At 39.0% G+C, this 22,570-nt stretch overlaps 1 protein-coding gene and 1 long non-coding RNA gene across 2 annotated transcripts in view; one reads left to right on the top strand and one right to left on the bottom strand.

Annotated features, from left to right (window-relative positions):
• Positions 1-22,570, bottom strand: part of LOC140121389 (uncharacterized) — a 308,199-nt gene that overhangs the window by 9,276 nt on the left and 276,353 nt on the right. The gene's annotated exons all lie outside the window — the stretch shown is intronic.
• Positions 5,481-21,790, top strand: LOC140121388 (opsin-5-like). Its single transcript, XM_072140891.1, has 6 exons — positions 5,481-5,768; positions 10,078-10,283; positions 14,821-14,920; positions 18,297-18,401; positions 18,619-18,842; positions 21,087-21,790. The coding sequence occupies exons 1-6, from the start codon at positions 5,648-5,650 to the stop codon at positions 21,537-21,539; spliced, it is 1,209 nt and encodes a 402-aa protein (XP_071996992.1). The 5' UTR covers positions 5,481-5,647; the 3' UTR covers positions 21,540-21,790.

Raw genomic sequence — 22,570 nt, 5'->3', positions numbered from 1 at the left:
CAGCGTGCCTAGGCCACAACCACCAGCCACTCCAGTATTCTGGGCCTTTGCTGCCTCCAGGCCCCAAGAAAAGGCTAGGCCCCGGTCGGGGATGTTGCACTAGACTCCGAGGCCTGTCATTCAGCCTGAACTCTAAGATCACTTGGAGATCACAAGAAAAGCCACCATATATGGCAAAAATCTGCAGCATTGTGGTATATGGTAAAAGCAATCATTCACGCAAGGGTTTAAGTACCCTTGGAGGTCTAAAAAATTGTAAAAATAAAAAGTTACAGATTTTTAAATGTGGGGAATGTTGGCAAATTCCCATAAAGTCCTGTCTGTTTTTGTGAAAAAAGTGGTGACAGGTTCCTTTTAAAGGGCATCTACCATCAGGATAAAGGACTGTAGGCAAATGAGCCCCGGGGGCTCCAGGCTCCATAGGGGTTAATGAAGCCTGGAGCCCCTCAGGCTCATTTGCATACAGTCTTTTATCCTGGTGGTAGATGCCCTTTAATGACCATGCTGTTTCTCAAGTTTTTTTTATAAAGACCTGTAGTTTTTATTTGTATACACTTAGGGTTCATAAAGCTTTTTGATTGCATTCTTAATAAAACACTGGATTACTTATATACTTATCTACTTATGCTACTGAAAGGCTTTTTCTTAGGTTAAGCCTCTGGAAGGACCTAATAGAAAGATATCACAGGCTTCCCAGGTGTCACTGAGAGGAACTTCTGGCTGCCTGGTGATGGACAGAAATCACTCACTCTGCACCTGCTAAGGCAGTGTTTGCCACCCGGGATCGGCTAAGTGTCGGGGCTGGAACGTAGTCCAGTGTCAACATTCACAGGAGGTCAGGTCCTTCAATCCTCATCTAACGTGGCATGTTTCTACCGGTAACCTTATTTGCCGCCATATACGATAAGTCATTAAAGGGGTTAAGCACTATTATACCCTAAAAGTGCTAAAGATACAGTAAAAAAAAGTTAAATAAAAGAAATCAAAAGTAGCTACCATTTGCATGGAAATGCAAACAGATAAACCTAAACATCCCCACGTCCCAAAATGTCTGATCTATCAAAATATAAAAAGGATTATTACTTGTGGTGAGCCCTTTGATGGAAAATAACATAAAAATGTCATAACCACCACTTTTTCACAACACTTAAAAATTTGAATTGGAAATTGGAAATTTCAGCTTGTCCTACAAAAATGACACCTTACCGATATTATTAGTATTACGTCACATGCCGGGTCCCGGTTCATGGAGAGGGCTCGCGGGCCGAGCCCTCTCCATAGCCGGTATGTCTTTGCTGCATATTGCAGCAAAGGCTGACCGGTAACACCCACGATTGGTGCTGGCACCAATCGCGGGTGTTTCCCTGCTAATTGCCACCAGCAAAGCTGCCGGCGGCTTCCGAGGATCGTCGCTCACCGTCACCATGGTAGCATCTGGTCTCACGAAGACCCGAAGCTGCTTCGAGTTAACCCATGCATTACAATGTGCTAACAGCACATTGTAATGTATGAGGAGTAAAATCCACATATACTGCCATACTGTAGTATGGCGGTATATGATAAGATTGATCAGACAACCTAGGGTTAAAGTACCCTAGGGAGTCTGAAAAATAGTAAAAATGTAAAAAAAAGTTTTAAAAAATAAAATAAAAAACCTAAAAACTCAAATCACCCCCCTTTCCCTAGAACTGATATAAATATAAATAAACAGTGAAAATCATAAACACATTAGGTATCGTCTCGTCCGAAAATGCCCGATCTATCAAAATATGATAATGATTTTTCACTGCATTTAACCCCGTAACAGAAAATCGCGCCCAAAGTCGAAAATGCCACTTTTTTGCCATTTAAAAAAAATAAAAAATTCTTTAAAAAGTGATCAAAAGATTGCACAGTCCTAAAAATGATAACATTGTAAACGTCATCAAAATCCGCAAAAAACGACACCACCCAAAGCTCCATACATCAAATTATAAAAAAGTTATTAGCACCAGAAGATGGCAAAATCCCCCAAAAAAATTTTGTACAGGAGGTTTTAATTATTTTAAATGTATGAAAACATTATAAAACCTATACAAATTTATTATCCCCGTAATCGTACCAACCCAAAGAATAAAGTAGTCCTGTCATTTGGGGCGTACAGTGAAATCCGTAAATTCCAAGCCCCCAAGAATACGGCACAAATGCGTTTTTTTACCAACTTCACTGCATTTGGAATTTTTTTCCTGCTTCCCAGTACACGGCAAGGAATATTAAATACCACCATTTTGAAGTGTAGTTTATTATACAGAAAATAAGCCATCACACAGCTCTGTACATGGAAAAATAAAAAAAGTTACAGATTTTTGAAGTTGGGGAGTGAAAAATGAAAACGCAAAAACGAAAAAGGGCTGCGGCGTTAAAGGGTTAAACAGTTCCATAAATCAAAGTATTAAATTTTTGGTTTCAGAATATGGAAAATTGAAAAATGTTTTTCTACAAAAGTTTACAATGTTTTAAAATATAATAATTTGGTATAATAATAAATTTTGTATCCCTGTGACTGTACCGACCAAAATAATTAATGGGAAGTGTATTTTGAAAAATTGTAAAAACAGAGCCCACAATAAAATACATTTTTTTGCCAGGTTTACCACATTTGGATTTTTTTGCCAGCTTTTCACTACATTTCATGGAATATTAAGTGGTTCCAATAGGAAGCAATGTGTTATGCAGAAAATGAAACAAAAATTAGAGCTTTTGAAAGTAGGGGAGCAAAAAACTGACATGCACAATGGAAAAATGGTATCGGCAGCAAGGGGTTAAATTTTGTAATGTGAACATTACAAAAATACATCACTGAAAGTGCTCATTTAATTATCATATTATATGTAGTAATAAGTACAAATATTTCCAGAATGTAGAACAAAACTATTCATGTTTCTCACAGCTTCACAGGTTTAGTAAAACTCCTTTTATAGTCTGTTTTCTTGTATGTCCCAAGGGACAGTTTTAATTACCCTTATCTAAAAACTGATTTAGGATGGATAGCTAGATACTTGCTGCTTTATTGCTGGCATATGGTTGTGTTAGTAAAGCTTTGTTATTGACCAATTAAAGGTAATCAGTACCCAAGAAAAACAGCATCCTTTCAAGCACAAAATAATCTATTATGATATTGTGATGTGAACCCCTTCTCCCGATTGAACTACCAGACAGTTGTATGCCATATTCTGCCTGCGCTATAGCCTGTGCTAGGAACTGGTGTAGGCTAAAAGGTAGTGAGCACATGCCGGGTATATGTGTCCCACGTAGGAGAGAAACAGTCTTCTTCATGCCCACTTGGGGGTGGAATTTGCTTAAGGGGGAAAATAGCTCGGCCAGTTCAATGCTTGTACGAGAGAAAACGGGCATACAAGCCCTGACAAATCCCTCCCTAAATGCGGAGTAAAAAAAATCCAATAAATTGAAGCTTAACCTTTATATAATACTGTCGGTAACATTTTAATGTGATTTTAATTGGAGCTTCTGCTGCAGAAGCCTCAAACAGAGTGTTTAGTGTAACAAATTTAGGAAGAATGAATCCCTGTGTAAATGCAAAATAAAATGTAAATCCACATTATGTTTTTTTTTCTCAAGGTACTTAAATAGCTTTACCCTAATGAGATTAACGTCTTCTTACCAGGAACTGGAGGTTCCAATAATATTCTTGGAAGTGAATTCTGTTTTAATTTGTTCTGTGTACAGTATTTTGGAAAATGGACATAGAGGTAGTGGAGTGAGGATCTGGCAGCAGGACTCTTACTGATTTTGTTGAGCAGTTTGTGAGTGAATGCACAGAGCTAAATCCCAGAACTTGGAATCATAACTTTTTTTTGTCTACCCTGTATACTACCCTGTAGTATAGGTCTCTAGCATTTTTATGGGGCATTCTGCTTTTTTTTTATATTGATTCTTTTAATATCAAGATAGGTGATGAATGGTAGATTGGTGCGGCCTCCAACGTATGATCTTTTTAAAATATTATGCCGTTTCGTAGAGCACTTTCTCTGCTTCATTGGCCAGTGATGTCACACCCATTCTTTTCATGGCCATTTTGTAATTTATTCCCATTGATGGTACAATGTATGCTGTGTGATTGCCAGGAGTGTAAAGACCACAGCTTAAGTCCGAATGCTTCTCCTATAACAGCTGATGGGCCAGGCTGTTAGTAGCGTACCTAATATCAATTGATGTTCTGATATAAATTTATCATTTATCAAAAAAAGTCCTACAATACCCACATTGCCTGGTTTACAGCCTTCATTGGTATCTAGAATAGTTAGTATCTAGAATCTTCGTCAACAAAGACTGTTTTACATGCACTTGAGATGTTCTATGGAGCTATAAACTATATAGATGTGTGATGCTCTTGTAAAATAAGGCAGTGCTGATTGTCATGTTGGTATCAACTTTTTTAAATTTGATAATAAGGGATTTAATTTTTAATTTACTTATTGATTTAGAGATGGGTTTCATCTTTTATTATGAGGTTCTTTATACAGTATATTCTGTATTATAAATAAGAACTCATCCATTGGGGACCTCAGAACTTGACAGAATGAAAATAAGGGATACTTAAATCCCCTTCTACCAAGTGGGTCTGTCCTGAGGAACAAACTGTGACTACACTGTAGCCTATTCACTACTGAAGTGGGAACTCAGTTAAAGGGAACCTGTTAGGGAGATTTGGGACATTAAACCACCCACATGTCCTGTTGGACTGGTGGTTTAGTGTCCCAAATCACCCTGCATGTTTCTAGCGATTATTACTCCCTCCCCACTGCGCTTAAGTGAAGTCGGCATAGTACACCTTGACTTCACAGCACAAGCACCGTAGGTACAGCACATGCACAGTAAAGCCGGGATATTATCACAGCTTCGTTTGCCTCAATGCAGAATCTAAAGATGTGAGTCTGATATGCCTCACTGGCACATAACTGGTAGATTTTACCTGTCACCTTTCAGGGTCACTCAGGATCTGTGAGTTAGGTTCCTAACCCTTGTCAGGGCAGTATTATCTGCTGTAGGAAGGGCCTTTGCCCACAGGGACGTTGCAGAGTAAGCTCACCACCACTTACCTAGTCTGAAAGCTTGCGCCAAGTCTGGTTGTGGTCTCACAGTTTGTTGGACAGGATTATGAAAGATATAAATGGAAATTGGTACACCTTACAAAAATGCTAAATCTTTTGAATGTTTCCCCAAAGTTTGCCTATTACTAACAAATTTCAACATATAAATTCTTAGTAAGTATAACATATTGCCATTTATATTTATAAGGCTAATTGTACTATAAGTAAGAGTGCTCTGTGATTATGACCCAACCTTCCCCTTTCTTTATTTAATGTATATCCAGTAATGATAGGTTTACAGAAAGACGTCTTCTATCTATTATATATGCTAATCAGTGACATACTGTGATGTATTTATAGCCCGGATTACAGAATAAGGAGGAGGGGGTCAAACGTTTACACAGCTCCTTGTCTGCTGAGAAGATTTTCATCCTTAATTTGTTAATCTTGGAATGCAAGACACAGGCAAGTGCTAAATGCTGGACAGAAGGAAAATTTTCTCTATTCGTGCCATTACATAATTAATATATTATTTTTATCTGGAGCAAACATAAAAAATGTCCATACAGTTTCCACGGCCAGCACCATGGAGGAACAACAATATGACCCTACCACAAAAAGAAAATCCACTGTCAGAGCAAGGGGAGACTATAATAGGCATCTATCTACTATGTTTAGGTATGTACAGTCAATATGATGCATAATTATTACAAAATATTTATTTTGTTATAAAGAAAAACAACATTTTTTGGTCTTAATTTATTGGATCTGTAAAACTAATGAACTGCTTAGAATTGTACTTATGTATTTATCTATCTGCAAGATGTTGGTATATAGTTTACATGTAACTGATGGTCTAAAAAGTTTATTTTATAATCTACGATTACTGAACTCATTTCACTTTTACTGTTTGATGTGAACAATTTTTGTACTACTTTGTTACATGATCCAGTATTCCGATTATATAACTTTTAGGATTTGTTAGAGCCTACTGACAGAAAATTTTGATTTATTTCAGTTCATTGTTCATATAAATACTCAGGTTTCTTTGCCATAGTAGAACATAAGTAATACTATGATCAAGCACAAGTGGATCTGTCATTAGCACGAGCGGATCTGTCAGAATGACTGAGCAGATAAATAATTTACTCCAGTCATGTAGCATTACATAATGTATGTCAATGGAATTACTGAATCTCATTGCATAGCTTACTCGTGTTAAGCTGCAATCACACACTGGGCTATTAAAGGCAAAGTGAGACTGTAAAAAGTACTGTTTATACTGTTTATAAGAATATTGAACAAAGAATTTGATAATATTTTGCATTAGATGCTGGCTGAAAACGTATTTAAGAAGTACATTTTGTTACACTGTCCACCTGAGAGGGAAAAAGCAATAGAACTTCTTATTTTGATGATTTCAGCTCTAGATCTAGAGTCCAAGTATATTGGGGCCGATGTATCATGGTTTGTGTACCATCTTTCTGGTTCACAAGGTATGAAAAGTTGTAATTTCCATTTTTAAAAAGTGAGCAAGAAAGGGAACAAGGCCAGAATGGGAACACATACATTTTCTACAGCCTGGAGCAAAAGAAATTATGCAAGAAATAGCTGATATCTACATATGGTCAGGCCCGGTATAAATTTAAATTCTGCAGAAATAGGTATAGATGACAACATCATTTGAGTCTCATAGGGGATATTTTAAGAACAGGTCTTCTTTAATCCACACAACAAATAAGCACATATACATGTTGCTTATTGGACTATGCACCATACTTGCTTAAAATATCCCCTATGAACCTCAAGTTGTGCCAGTCATCTACACACACTGTCCATTGGCTTTGGTTTGTAAGTTGTGCACTTAACAAAATGCAAAGATACGGGATCATTGCATGAGCTGTAAAGTTTTCTTTTTTTTCAAATCTGAATTCTGGCACACCGGAATAACTAAGAGGAGAAACCTGTGTAAGCATGTTGTGTGGTGGGTGCCCTGTTCATAAAGACTCAACACAACAATATAGTCTTAATACATCAGTCTTATATTCTCCCAGCGCTGGATCTGCTCAAAAAGCTGGCTGAAAATTACATTGAGAATGAAAAAATCTAAATAGATGTCAGTTATCTGCGGGGGATAACTGAGGACAGGCTGTTTCAATACCCACATTGTATTTCAATTTTTGTAGGGAAACATCTCACATTTTTCATACAATAACTTTGAAGTCTCATTGACTTGATTGTTTCTATAATCAGCAGTGTTTTTTCTGCAAATGCAGATCTGGAAAAGTCTAACTCCTGTAATAGTACAGAGGGTACGGAAAGTATGCAGACCTATTGCTCTGTATACAGTAGAAGCGCCTTTTGAGCAAGTGCAGCCATGAGTCTTGGTAAGACAACAAGTTTTTCACACCTAGATTTAGGGAACCTCTGCCATTTATCCTTGCAGATCCTCTCTAGTTCCCTCAGGATGGATGTGCACATTGGAGGACAGCCATTATAAAGTGTCTCCAAAGATATTCAATTGGGTTTAGGTCAGGGCTGTGGCTGGGTCAGTCAAGAATGGTCACAGAATTGTTCTGAAGCCACTGCTTTGTTATTTTAGCTGTGTCCGTAGGATCATTGTCATGTTGAAATGTGAACCTAAGGCCCTGTATGCAGTCCAGAGCACTCTGGAAGAGGTATTCTTCCAGGATATCTCCGTACTTGGCAATAATCATCTTCACTTCAATTGCAATGAGTTTCCCTTTCCTTGGAACTGAAAAACACCCCCATACCATCTCAGATTTTCACCTGATTTTCTCCACAAAAACCACTTAAAATTAACACCAAAAGGTTCAATATTTATCTCATCAGACTAATGAATTTTATTTCCTATAGTCTGGGAATTCGTTCATGTGTTAATTTGCAAACTGTATGCAGGCTTTCAGATGTCTTGGCTTCCGTCGTCACACTCTGCCATAAAGCCCTGACTGGTGGAGGGCTGCAGTGATAGTTGACTTTGAAGAACTTTCTCCCGCCTCCCTACTGCAACCCTGGAGCTCAGCCACATTGATCTTGGGGTTCTTCTTTAACTCTCTCACCAAGGCTCTTCACCCATAATTGCTTAGTTTGCCTGGACATCCAGGTTGCGGAAGAGTTGTGGTCATACCAAACTTTCCACTGTTCTCTTAGGAACCTTGAGTGCTGCATGAATTCATTTGTAACCTTGCCACAATTCTGTCTCTGAGCTCCATGGAAAGTTCCTTAGACCTCATGATTCTCATGTGCGCTGACATGCACTGTGAGATGTGAGGTAGAAATGTGTGTGCCTTTCCTCATCAAGTCCAATAAGTTTTCTTAAACACAGCTGGACTACAATGAAGGAGTAGAACCATCTCAAGGAGGATCAGAAGGAAATGGACAGCATGTAAGTTTAGTATGAGTGTCACGACAAAGGGACTGAATAATTATAACCATGTGATATTTAAGTTTATCTTGTTTAATAAATTGGAAAAAATATTTACATTTCTGCTTTTTTCCTGTCAAGATGGGGTACAGAGTGTACATTAATTAGCAACAACAGGAACTTAATCTTACCAATGGGCTGCAATGAAGCAAAAAGAGAAAAATGTAAAGGGGTCTGGATACTTCGTACCCACTGTATGAGTAAAACTTACTATGTCACATGTAATAATTAGCACATCTCATTTGGTTCTGTTGTAATGACAAATGAAAATTTATAGTACAAAGAATGTCACTTTTATACACTTTTTTTGGTCATCCATGGAGACTCTAAGAAACACTGTTTTGACATCATTCAGTCATCACAACGATTAAGACATTGAGGTTTTGTGATGAAGAAAAATAAGAATTACCTTACATGTTATATTACAGTATAACTGTGTATTGTGTTTTCAGTATACAATTTTGTAGACATATCGGGGGCTATTTCTCAAATGTAGGTGCATCATGTACCAGCACATGATGTTATCCCTTTCTGCTCATGCCATGCAGATACACAAAGAGACTTGGGTCTTATTATTTCTTATGCCCAACCTAGTGACTGGACACTTCTTATCTGGGCCCTGCCTAGCCTAGAATTGCTCTTTAATAGAGATGAGTGAGTATACTCGTCCGAGCATACTCAGACCGGCTTGTAGGAGTATCTCGCCGGCTCGAGATCGAGCATTAAATTAATAAAAGACAGTGAAGAACAGTGTTTACACTGAAGAATAACACATTACGCATGTTTACAGATGTTTTCCTTGTAAGAACACATTGAAAGATTACTATTCTTCACTTTGCAGGTGTTCGCACGTGTCTTCCGCTAAGTTAGGAGATGAGCACGAACATCTGGAATGTGTAGAATAGTGTTCTTTCATTGTGTTCTGCACTTAAATGCTCCTGTGTTCACTGTTTTCACTGTTTTTATTCTATTCTTCACTTATCGGAAGACACCCGCGAACACCTGCAATGTGAAGAATAGAATAAAAACTGTGAAAACAGTGAACACAGGACCATTTAAGTGCAGAACACATTGAAAGAACACTATTCTTCACATTCCAGATGTTCGTGCACATCTCCTAACTTAGTGGAAGACACGCGAGAACACCTGCAAAGTGAAGAATAGTGTTCTTTCAATGTGTTCTTACAAGGAAAACATCTGTAAACATGTGTAATGTGTGATTATGCACTGTTCTTTTAATGTGTTCTTTCAGTGAAAAAATGCTCGGGTCTCCCATTAACTTTAATGGCATTTTAGTGCTCACTCATCTCTACTCTTTAACCAATGAGGCCAATTCACAAGCATGGGAGGGCAGACCTACTCCACATATTTCCACACCCATTTGGCATGGAGGTAGCATAAGAGTGGAAACAGCCAGAATTATGGACTGTTCACCAGGAATTCATCGAGATTTGTACACAGTATTCTCCGCCATCACTGTCATCATACAACTAATTATTATTATTACTATTGTTATTAATACATTTTATTTCTTATTTTCAGGATGGATGTCATGGTTTGGAAACAGTATTGTCATTTTTATCTTGTACAAACAGAGGAAGAGCTTGTTGCCCACAGATTACCTGACTTTTAACCTGGCTGTCTCGGATGCCAGTGTCTCTGTATTTGGCTACTCGAGAGGCATCATAGATATCTTTAATGTTTTTAGAGATGATGGCTTCCTCATTACCTCAATTTGGACATGTCAGGTAAGAAAGCAAAGCATGGCTCTCAGAGTACTCTAGTCTGTTTGTATGTATGTTTGTAAGATTAACAGTTGCTCCTGCAGCATTTTTGGGTTCAACAAGCAATAAATTGAAATAAAAAAGTTTATATATATAGTATATATATATATATATCAGTAGACAGCAATTGTTTTGGATTAATAAACCTCAATCCAGGCCATTGTTTTGGTCCAGTTTTGATGCTCTTTTGCCCATTAAAGTCACAGGGTCAACATAGCACTCAGGAGGCTATTCAGTGTCCCAGCAGATTTTTCCTATAATTCCCATGTAGCATTGTATTACACCTGTATTACTCATATTGAAGGACTGACTTAAATCAAACTTAAGAATGCCAGAAAGTTACTGATATTCCTTGCAAGGTCTACATTTTAGATGATAGGTCATTTCCTAGGGAGCAGCAACAGAAATGTCTTTGATTATGGAACAATAAAGTCACCTCTTTACAACTGACTAGGAAATAAAACTCAGCAAAAACCAATTGACAAAAAAATCGGATGTGGTTTCTGTGACTTGTGCAGCAGCTTTATTAACAGATAATGGAAGGATTAGAACCACAGACTAAGTTGACATACAATAGCTACTTTGGCAATCTGTTTTCAATCCATTCTAACTCTGTTAAAAAAGGATTAGAAGAGAAATGTTGGTAAAATTTTCAATGACAGATGTCATGTAATATAAAAGAAACAATGGAAATCATTGAGCAGAAAGAATTATTATTATAAAATACATAATTCGAGAAATATATGTTTTGAATTACACATCTTGGCCTTAACAGATTTGTCCCTCGTTTGACTGTTATCCTCTATCCATAGGAAATAAGATAATATTACATTAGCCTGCTTCAAGCACTCTTATAAACAATGGAGGTCAATCTTATCTCTGTTTGTTTTGGCTGGTTTTTGCCTGTCATTTTTTTTGGTCTGCTTCTTTGGTAAATTAGCAATCTCACTTTTTCCATTTGTTAAATGGGGGACTTTTTTCAGATTTCTTTTTGATACATTTGTTACAAATGTCTCAAAAATGTTGCACAAATGTTTTAAGTCACTTTTTCCATTTTCGAAGTTTTCCTTAAAGGGCATCTACCACAAGGATTAAAGACTGTATGCAAATGAGCCTGAGGGGCTCCAGGCTCCATTTACACCTATTGAGCCTGAAACCCCTCAAGCTCATTTCTATAGAGTTGTGAATGATAAATGTCATTTGCCACATTTAGCACATCTGGAATAGAAGATAAATTTGTCTTACCGATGAAAAACAAATGTCCAGCGGACATTTAAAAATGTCTCCTAAAAGGCGCAAAAATTACAATGCACCAAATAAGGTCTCAAAAAAGACAGAAAAAACAGGGAGAAAAATTAAGATAAATGACCCCATTGACTAATATTGTAAGTGTTTGGGGTCACAATGGTTGAACTATGGAAGGAACAGTCAGAAATTTCTGTTGAACACAAATAAACGGTAATTGGTATCCCTGCTCAATATATCAAAATATAAAAATAATTATCCCACAAGATAAACATCATGGGACCATGATGGCCATACAGGTATCAAAATAATACTAATTAAAATGTCCTCTGCTTGTGCAATAAATGACATTGTACGCAACTCCATAAATTGAAATATACAAATGATATTTTATGCATGCAGCTGCAATACCCCTGCCAACATATAGGCAAGATGGCAGTTGCAAATAGCGCCCTCTCCATGTCAGGATCTGGTGAGCCTGCACAACTCACTCAGAAGATAATGCTAGGAGAATATAGTGTATTGCAGCTGTAGATTGGTGTAAGTAATTATCCAATTATGTGGCTGTATTGTTAGCTGGAGTGTGTTTGGAGAGGTGCGACCACCTCACCACGGGGGAGTATAAAACCCCTGTGCAGTGCGGGCACATGGTCTGACCTTATGGTCTGTCTCAGAAGTCTGTTCAGTGAGAGAGAGACAGTGGGGGAGATTTATCATAAGTGTCTGAGGTACAACTGTTCTAGTTGCCCATGGAAACCAATCAGAGCTCAGCTTTAATGTTGGGAAAATGAAAGCTGAGCTCTGATTGGTTGCCATGGGCATCTACAACAGCTTTGCTCTAAGTCACTTCTGATAAATTTCCCCCAGTGTGTGCAGCACACCTTCAGTGCTGCCACAGATACTAATCCTAGGAACTGATAGAGCTGCAGCTTCCACAATTTGGACACAGCTCCACCTCAACTATCCCAGCCTGCATCTACTATGAGGCCGGTGCACGATTCTCCCACAACTTTTGAAGAAGATAAGGTCTGCCACACAGGGGACGTGCCTTAGGTGAATGACATTGCTACGGAGGAATAACGGAACTCAACAGGCAGGTGTAGAACTCAGCAAAATTCCCAATTGTGGGTGGGTCAAACCCCTTTATTTATACATCTTTAAACACATTGGGGGTCATTTACTAAGGGCCCGATTCGCGTTTTCCCGACGTGTTACCCGAATATTTCCGATTTGCGCCGCTTGTACATGAATTGCCCCGGGTTTTTGGCGCACGCGATCGGATTGTGGCGCATCGGGGCCGGCATGCGCGCGACAGAAATCGGGGGGGCGTGGCCGAACGAAAACCCGACGTATTCGGAAAAACCGCCGCATTTAAATGCCGAAAATGTGTCGCTTGGGGAGCGCTCACCTTCACCTTCTATGGGATGGTGCATTCCGGGGCGTTAAGATTATTTCCGGCGCTGCAGCGCCACCTGGTGGACGGCGGAGGAACTACCATCTTAAATCCCAGCCGGACCCGAATCCTGTGCAGAGAACGCGCTGCTGGATCGCGAATGGGCCGGGTAAGTAAATGTGCCCCAATGTCTTTACTATTAGAACGATTGATTATCATACACTTGAACAATAGCTTATGATTGGCTATTAAAATAACACTTCTGATTGGTTACTACAATAGTCTAATAGGTAACTTGATAGGTTACTGATCAGCTCTTATTGCATACTTCACATAATGTATATTTGCTTTTTTGTTATTGCTACACAACATATCTAATCTTAACACATGGCTACTATCTAGTGAAGTTTTTAAGAGTCAGCGAGTTTAGCAGGCAGCCAGGCGCCATCTTGTTGTTTTGTCACAGAAAATTAGAAACACATAAAGAAAAATAGTCTTTATCCAGCGTCTTCTAGTGGTCTCTTGGGGGGAAGCTGACATCTCCTTCATCACAACTATACACAGAACCCTATATACAGATTTTCCCAAAATTTTATTTAAATCATGCCCCTATATACTGACCCCACACTTAATATTTAGTCTCCCATGGTCAAATTATAAAAAAGCCACTCCATAATGTCCAGCTTACCTCCCATACTATATAATAAGAAAACATTTTATATTATATACACACCCTTTATTATATAATATGCAGCCCCCTTATTATATTATATACAGACCCCCATATTATATTATATCCAGCCCCTACTATTATATAATATGCAGCCCCCCTTACTATATTGTATTTACCCATTTATTATTTAATATGCAGTCCCCTTATTATATTATATACAGCTCCCCTTTATATATTATAAGCAGCCCCCTTATTCCATAATATATAACCCGCCTTATACATATAATGGGGCTGCATATTATATAATATATGACATCATCCCATGCTGCCTGGGTCCTAAAGAGCAACAGAGAGACACAGACAAAGGATCTTCTGCTATGTACATCATTCACCTCTGTATCTTAAAGATACCGGAGCAATTGATTTTTCATGAAGGTGATTCGGGTGTTAATGGCTACTCAAATCTCCCACCTTATGGTCCCATATTTTGCCCCCTATATCAGGGCTGAGACATCTGCCATCTGAGACGAGATTCTCATCCTGACCAGATCTAACTGCAAAAAACTTGTAGGAAAATAATTTCTATTCTATTTGTATACATGTGTAAGTGAAGGAACTACCTGAAAGACTTATCTATTGAAGAAATGTAATATTGATTTTTTTATTTTTCCTAAAAGCAATAAAGGAAATGGGCTATGTTATTATTTCATCCTTTATTATATATTCCTTCTATTATTAAGGACAACATCATAGAGGATATAGAGAATTCCTCTGTTGGAGTTTTTCAGCTTGAAATGATATTAATCAATATACGAAAGTGACAAATTCTCATTGCTTGGGGCTTTGGTTTCTGCATTTGAAATTGGATCTAACTAGAAAAGGAAGATGTCTTTTTGGTCTTTTGGGATAGTTTATGACTGATTTCTTATCAAGGGATTACTAAGGATCATGTCAATAGCCCTTTGGCATATGAATGAGTCATACGTTTTAAGGTGAATTGCTGGTGTCCCAAATGTATTTCCTTTATTTAAATATTGTTTCTACAAGTAGAATAAAAAGTTTAAAACTAACCTACAAAAGTGTTTGATGCAGTAAGATCAACTAAGAAGCTTTTATAGTTCTCAGATAGATTAAATATAAATTTTAAGTGAATTTGAAGATCAGAAAATTTTCCTTTGTTTTCATTGCAGGTGGATGGATTTCTCACACTACTTTTTGGTCTGGCAAGTATAAATACCCTTACACTCATAAGTGTAACTCGCTATATTAAAGGATGTCATCCACAAAGAGGTAAGTATTAAGGGGACACAGCTTTCTCCTAGCATTTGTAAAACTCATTCTAATGTCCATGGATGCAAGGTATCCACTTCCAGTGATGGGACCCTACCTCTATGTGTTACATTAAATGCTGAATGACAGCTGACATTAAAGTGGTATTATGAAAATATAGCTTAAAGAGGACCTTTCACTACCTCACTTATATGGAGATTCTGATACCATTCTGTAGGGGATGCTACACAGATTCACTGGCACTTTGAATTTTCCTTCTAGCCCCCACAGTTGCGGAGTTATTAGTCCCGAGATCTGACCATTATAATCTGTGCTTGGTCAGAGAGGAGGGGCTGGAGATGGGGCTGGAGTCGTGTGTTATGCTAATCTTCTCTCATACTGTCAGTAGTGAGCTGTAATTTCTCTTGAGCATCTAAAGGCTATGTTCACACACATTATAATATTATGTTGACATTATCTTTACACCACACCAAAAAAGCAATGTTACACGCATTGTAAACATGCATGAAATGTAAACGGAAATGCAAACTTTATGTAAACGTAAGTGCAAACGAGACATTAATGCATACACGACATAAGCGTAAAACAAGACATAAACACAACCAGCATGTAAATGAAAGTGTAAACGCAAACGTGATGGCACGGTAGTGTAAATGTGCCGTAAACGCAAGTGCCTTTTACGTAAACACGAGTCAAACTCGACATAAACGCAAATGCTGCGTAAACGTGACACAAAGGCAAATACCACGTAAGAATAAACACAACGCAAATTTGTTTACGCTCACGGCCTTTGCATATCATTTACACTTCTGGGCCATTTGTATAGTGTTTCCCCTTACGGAACGTTTGCATTGCAATTCCGGTTACATGGCATTTGCGGCGTGCTTCTGCCTATGTGGCATTTGTCACACATTTACACGAGTTTATGCGTACGCACCATTTGTGGCACATTTACGCTTATGCAGTTCTTGAAATGCGTTTACACATACGTACATTTTCCATTTAAACTACGAAAATCGCATCTCAAGCACTGCATAAGCGTAAATGTGGCAAAAATGGTGCAACGCTGCAAAAGAGTAAAAGCGGTGCAAAAGACACAAGACACATTTACGCTTTTGCCGCAAATGTAGCAAAAGCGTAAATGTGACACAAACACAGTGTGAGCTTTACTGTGATGCAAACGGCACGTAAACAGAACTGTAATGCAAACGCTGCATAAAAGAGTAACGCATACGGTGCGTAAATGTGACATAAATGTCTTGTAAGCACAAACATGATGCAACATCTCTTAAGCGTAAAAATGCTGCAAACATGACGGCGTGTAAGCGTAACGCAAATGGCTTATTAGTGTAACCGTGCTGGTGTGTAAGCATAACGTGACGCAAACGCCGCGTAAGCACAAACATAGCTAAAGCGCAAACACTGCGCAAGAGTAAAAGTGCATAATCAGAAACGTAACGCGCGATAGTGCAACCATGTCGCAAATGCTGCGTAAGTGTAACCGTGATGCAAGCGCCGTGTAACCATGGCGTAAGCACCACGTCAGCGTAATTGTTATGCAAGTGCTGCTTAAGTGTAAACGTGCAGCAAACGGCGTTTAAGCGGAACTGTGACACACACGCCACGTAAGTGGAACCATGCCGCAAAAGGTGCATTAGTGAAACAAGTGACACAAGTGCTGCGTAAATGCAAACGACACGCAAACACAGCAGAAGAGTAAACATGATGCGAACACAAACACAAGTGCAACATTAGTGTAACCATGACACCAACAACGGTTAAACATAACGTGACAGAAACGGCACGCAAACATGATGCAAACATCGCATAACCGCGACGCAAACAACACATAAACGTAACCGTGACACAAATGCCACCGCCAGCGAATCTGGTGAAACATGATTCTTTATACGCAATGTTAAAGGAATATTAGTGGAATATGTGTGAGCACAGCCTTTAGATGAACATAGAAAAAACTCACAGCTCAATATTCATAAAAGCTCTCAGACATTGCCTGCCTCTAATTGGACAGTATGAGAGAAGATTAGCATAGCACAAGCCTCCAGCTCCTCCTTTCTGACCAAACACAGATTACAATGGTCAGAAACTTTTAAAGTTATCTCCGCAACCACAGGGGCTAGAAGGAAAATTCCAAGTGCGCCGGAATTTGTGTTATAGCCACTATGGGATGGTATAATAATCTACATATGTGCGATGTGGTGAAAGGTCCTCTTTAAGTGTTGTATTATGCAACATTTTGCACATTTCTAATTTAAAAATAATATGTAAATGTATGCTTGGATTTTTAATTGCATGGAGAGGCTGGAAACTTATACAGATCAAGCTCTTATCACAAATGGTTGCAATTGTATCTAAACCAGGCAATCCACTCTAGGACATAAATTAAAGTTACTTAAAGAGGAGCTGTCACCCCATTTCTCGGCACTAGGAGCTGCTTACTAAGGTAAGCAGCTCCTAGTGCTTGAACAAACGCCGCAGTGTTAGAAGGATAGCGTTACCGGAAACCTCTGCGGCAGGGTATAGTGTAATTGTCAGACAGCTCGCAAAGATGTCCGACGTATTCATGAGGGGGCGGGTTGGGGCGTGACTAGGGACGGTGACTGCCGCCTAGCGCGCGGCAGTCAATGCTGGCCTAAGGAGCGAGCGGGGCGGTCCGGGGTAGAGGCAGCACCTCGGACCGCCCCCTCATGAATACATCGGACAGCTTTGCAAGCTGTCCGATGATTACACTATACCCCGCCGCAGTGTAACGCTATCACTATAACACTGCGGTGTTTGATCAAGCACTAGGAGCTGCTTACTTTAGTAAGCAGCTCCTAGTGCCGATAAATGGGGTGACAGCTCCTCTTTAATCTATGGATCAGACAATGATCTCATGGTGTGTTGAGGCCTTCTGATTGTCCCCCGGCAGCAGATGTCAAGAATTTTAACATTCCCAGCATTTCCATTTCCACGGTAGCCAATGTCCTCCACCTGCTCTCTAGTGAAGTGACCCATGCTCTTGGGCTTTCAACTGGAGTCCTCAAATAATTTCCACTACAGCCATAAATTTTGCAAGAGTCATGACATCATGGAACTCATTGCCTTCATGACCCTGGATATAGCTTCTGGTGAGAACACCTGTAGGTTATGGAAAAATGAGCAGTGTCAGGGTCATTGTTGGAACACTGTACAACATGAAGGATATAGCAATACGTCAGCAGTGTTACACTTTGCTTAGTTATACCCTTTGGACATTGACCTCAATGAGTGTAATTTGAGGATAGTAACCTACAACTGACTTTTAATTTTGTGCTGAAATATTCTTACTATTATGTTATTCATTTGTTTTATTTTAATATGTGGTATTCTACAGCTAACTGCATTAGCAATGGAAGCATTACAATATCACTGGTGCTGATCTGGATTGCAGCTTTGTTCTGGTCAGTGGCTCCTTTACTAGGCTGGGGGAGTTACAGAGGTAAGTTGTATGCAAACAGGATTACTAAATATTACAAATGACAATAAATCAGAATATGTCAAACAGAATCTAAATGGAATAACTTTTAAATTTCAAACTTTTATACCACATTTATACTAAGGTCCAGACTCCTGAACATTTCTAATATTTACAATATAAATTATACAATTTCTAGCTTGTTTTCATTATTTATTTTCCTATTTTCTTTCTTCCTTAGATCGCATGTATGGGACTTGTGAAATTGACTGGACCAAGGCCAGTTTTTCCACAATTTATAAATCATATATTGTGTCCATATTTATTTGCTGCTTCTTCTTACCTGTGATGGTCATGGTGTTCTGCTATGTTTCCATAATTAACACTGTTAAATCGAGCCGTGCATTGACTACAGAAGGAAATTTGTCAGAAAGACAAAGAAAGATGGAAAGAGATGTAACCAGGGTATGCTCCATAATATGTGTTTTATGAAGATTATAAAATGTTCCAGACATTTTAGCCCACCATTTAGGAACCAAGTGCTCAATAAATATCAGACTAATTACATTGTTAAAATTATTGGTGCGAGACACGCAACAGATTTGTTAAGACCTAGCTGACGGATTGGTGTTTAATATTAAAGATGTTGGCCACTTTTTTACATAAGCTGCCCATGTGCCTTTACTGCCTTAATAACCCCTGAATGTCGATCAAGTGATTCAGCACTCCTGCTACTTACTTCACTGCTGGCAGCTCTATCGGTGGCTGTGGTGGAGGGGGCTTTCCTCAGCAGTGTCTCTGAGCAGTGTCCCAGTGTCAGCTGGGAAGCAGCTGCATATGTTGCACTCAGTGGTGTACCTAGGAGAGACAGGGCCCCCTAGCAGGCTACTGCATGGGGCCCCCATTTCCCATATTACATATTAGTATACTCACACATGCGAGTTACAATCACATATAAATACACTCATGTGCATATACACATACATACAGTGCCATATGCAACATACTCACATACAGTGTATACAGACACCATGTACACATCACAGAAACTGCATATATACATCACAGTATATGTTATATAAATAGCATACTGGAAAATGTGCAGTACAGTATAGATATAATGGTGCATATCCTCCATTCTTTATTGTGTCAGGTCGGATGACGGGGCCCCCTGACACTGTGGGCCCCATAGCGGCTTTATGGCTGTTACCGCTGTAGTTACGCACCTGCCCCTCCTCCATGTTACATCTGGAGCTTCATGCTGTGAGAGGGAAGGAGGGAGCTCAGGCAGGACTGCTTGCTGAACAGAGGGAATGAATAAATTGAAATATGAGGCAGTCTGAGGTGCTCAATATTTCCGCAATCACAGCATTTAGAGTTATAATAAAAGAAATCTTGAAGAACATCATTTCTCAGGAACTTCTTATTAGTAAAACTAATAGTAGATATCATTTTTTTTTTTATATTCTGTTAGGCCTGACTCTAAAGCTAGAGAAACATGACTGTGGTTGGTTTGTGAAAGACCAACTGTGTCCTGGATGAATTGTACAGATTGACCACAGTGAAGAGGATGGAACTCCTTGCATTATATACTGTACCACTATGATGTACGAAGTCCCTGTCTCCCCACAGAACAGCAGAGCTGAAGTATTGTCATGTTAACAGTTTGGTGCTGCTATTTTGTGGGAAAACAGGGATTCCTTGCATCATATATCCTGTGAACACAGCTGATGTATGATCAAGTGCATAAGTAGTAAATCTTCCCCAAACACGCCTGTGATTGGGAACAAATACCATAAATTCTGCATTGTTTATATGAAAATTATGTGGTACAGGTTCCCTATTGCAAGCATTTTAGTGTAAATGAATATGTAACTGGACCAAGCTTCTCCCTGCTTCCTTTGAAATGGACATTTCAAATTCAAACACAGCATGTGAATGCGACTCAAGGGGCCCAAAACTTCATAAACAGCCCAGGGTCCATGGCTCCCTTAATCTGCCCCTGGTGAGCACTGATGAACAGGAGGGGCTGCAGCAGCAAAGATATAACTTATCCTGCATACCTACTTCCCATTTCTGTGTCAGTCAGTGGGGGACGGACTGTGAGAGACAGTGGGAGATGCCATGAGGGCTGGTGCAGAGAGAAAGAGGAAGTTGTGTATATACAGAGGGCAGCATGGTGAGAACAGGGAAAGGCTGAACCTCTCAAATGAGGCAAAGACACAGGTACATATACATGCAGAGACATGACTAATGAAAGAGATTTTTTAAAAAGCGGCCAACCCCTTTAAATCAGTGGGGTCCAATATGCTGGAAGGAGCCATGGCTCTCTTGCATGCACTTCTTCTGTATCACTTCAGTGATATCATATCATTTGTTTTGTGTTTTGTGTGCAGCTCCATCCCATTCAAGTGAATGGGGATGAGCTGCAATACCAAGTGTATCTACTGCATTATGGTAGAGTGCCTGGTAGGAATTAAAAAGACCATAGTTTTTATCTATTCTCTGTGGTTGTTTACTGATCCTCCGGTAACTCTGGTAAATTTTCCAACAGTACCATGACTGGCAAAATTAAGCATTACTCTATTCCAAGTAAATTTATTAGCCTATCCATAGATGCACTTGGTAATAGCATCTGCTAATGATCATACAATAGAATATATATTGGTTTTGATGTTGTAATTGATGCATTTATTTCTCTTTTCTCAGGTGTCGATCGTGATTTGTACGGCCTTCATAATTGCGTGGTCTCCATATGCTGTTATATCTATGTGGTCTGCATGTGGATTCCATGTGCCCAGTCTTACCAGTATATTTGCAAGCCTTTTTGCTAAATCAGCAAGTTTTTATAATCCCCTAATATACTTTGGGATGAGCTCCAAGTTCAGGAAGGATATTAGCATCTTGCTTCCATGCACACAGAAGAGTGGCAAAGACCCAGTCCGGCTGAAACGTTTTAAACGTCTGAAGCACAAGCAAGAACCTGTGCAACAATTCCGGCATCAGAAATGCCTTGAAGATCCTGTAGGACATGTAGCACCTAGTCACGACTCTGGAGTGGGAAGCCCAAGCAATACCCCTCCTCTTGAAATGAAAGATGTGTACAATTATCACCCAGATATAACACCTGATAACCCAAGCTATCAATGTGATCGATTATGAATAACCAGTTTTCTTTTCTTTGCCTTCATAAACCAAGTGATTTACACAATGATAATTGTTTTATTTTAACTGATCAAAAATAATTTCTAAGTATAATAAATATATTTAAGCTGGAATTATCTTTTTAAAACTACATTGTAAACCACAGCTTGCTGTGTAGCACTGCTGTGTATATACAAATACTGGGCAATAGTGAAACAAAGGAAAATGATAGCCAATAAAGTCCTAAAAACAGGGAAATTGTAGTAACTATCCTGATTTTACAAGAACATATTTCCATAAAGAGTACCATTCATGTCAATTGGGTAAATGGAGTGCTGGCTGAGCTTAAATGCCAGTGACCCATCCATATGTGGGCCCCTGTAAGTGTATACTGTTAGAAACTCCCTTTTAATTATTCTAATATTTTACCACATACAGGCCAAACGTAATATTTAGGCTATATTGACAAGACCGATTCGATTCTCAACTATGAAAAACAGAGGTTTTCATTTATTTTTCATTGCTCAGTTACATCCATCTGGCATTAGTTTTTCACTGATCATTCTGAATTTTAGACTATGAGTGAGCCTTTAAAAAAGATTAGGACATACTCTTTAATACAATGCTATTATATTATATGATGTTAAACTTTTTGATAAAGCAACACAGCGTGGAATGATGAACGTCACAAGTGATTCGTTGTATCAATTTACCATCAAAATCAAGCGTGATAAACCAGGGACACTCACTCATAGATGCAGACACAGTGGCTGTGGTATATTTGTTATCCATGGCCTCCTTCCTTCTAAAAACAACTTTTAAAATTATACCAACGAGCCTGAAAAGCCCCCGCTGAGCCCCTCTGTGTTCTGCCTTTACAAGCTGTTACATTGTTTCACCCACCCTAGGAAAGTTCCATCACACAGTAGCAGTGGGGAAGTGCAAAGGGGGAGGGGGAGACATTGTAAAAGCTAGTGAATACAGGGCATAGATGGGCTCATGCAGAGCACTTTAACACATTAGCATAATTTTAAAAGTTTGGAAAGAAG

This window comes from Engystomops pustulosus, chromosome 3 (assembly GCF_040894005.1).
Source record: "Engystomops pustulosus chromosome 3, aEngPut4.maternal, whole genome shotgun sequence".
Lineage (NCBI taxonomy): Eukaryota > Metazoa > Chordata > Amphibia > Anura > Leptodactylidae > Engystomops > Engystomops pustulosus.
The sequence above is the reverse complement of the archived record's forward strand: the minus strand, read 5'-3'. Positions and strand labels throughout refer to the sequence as shown.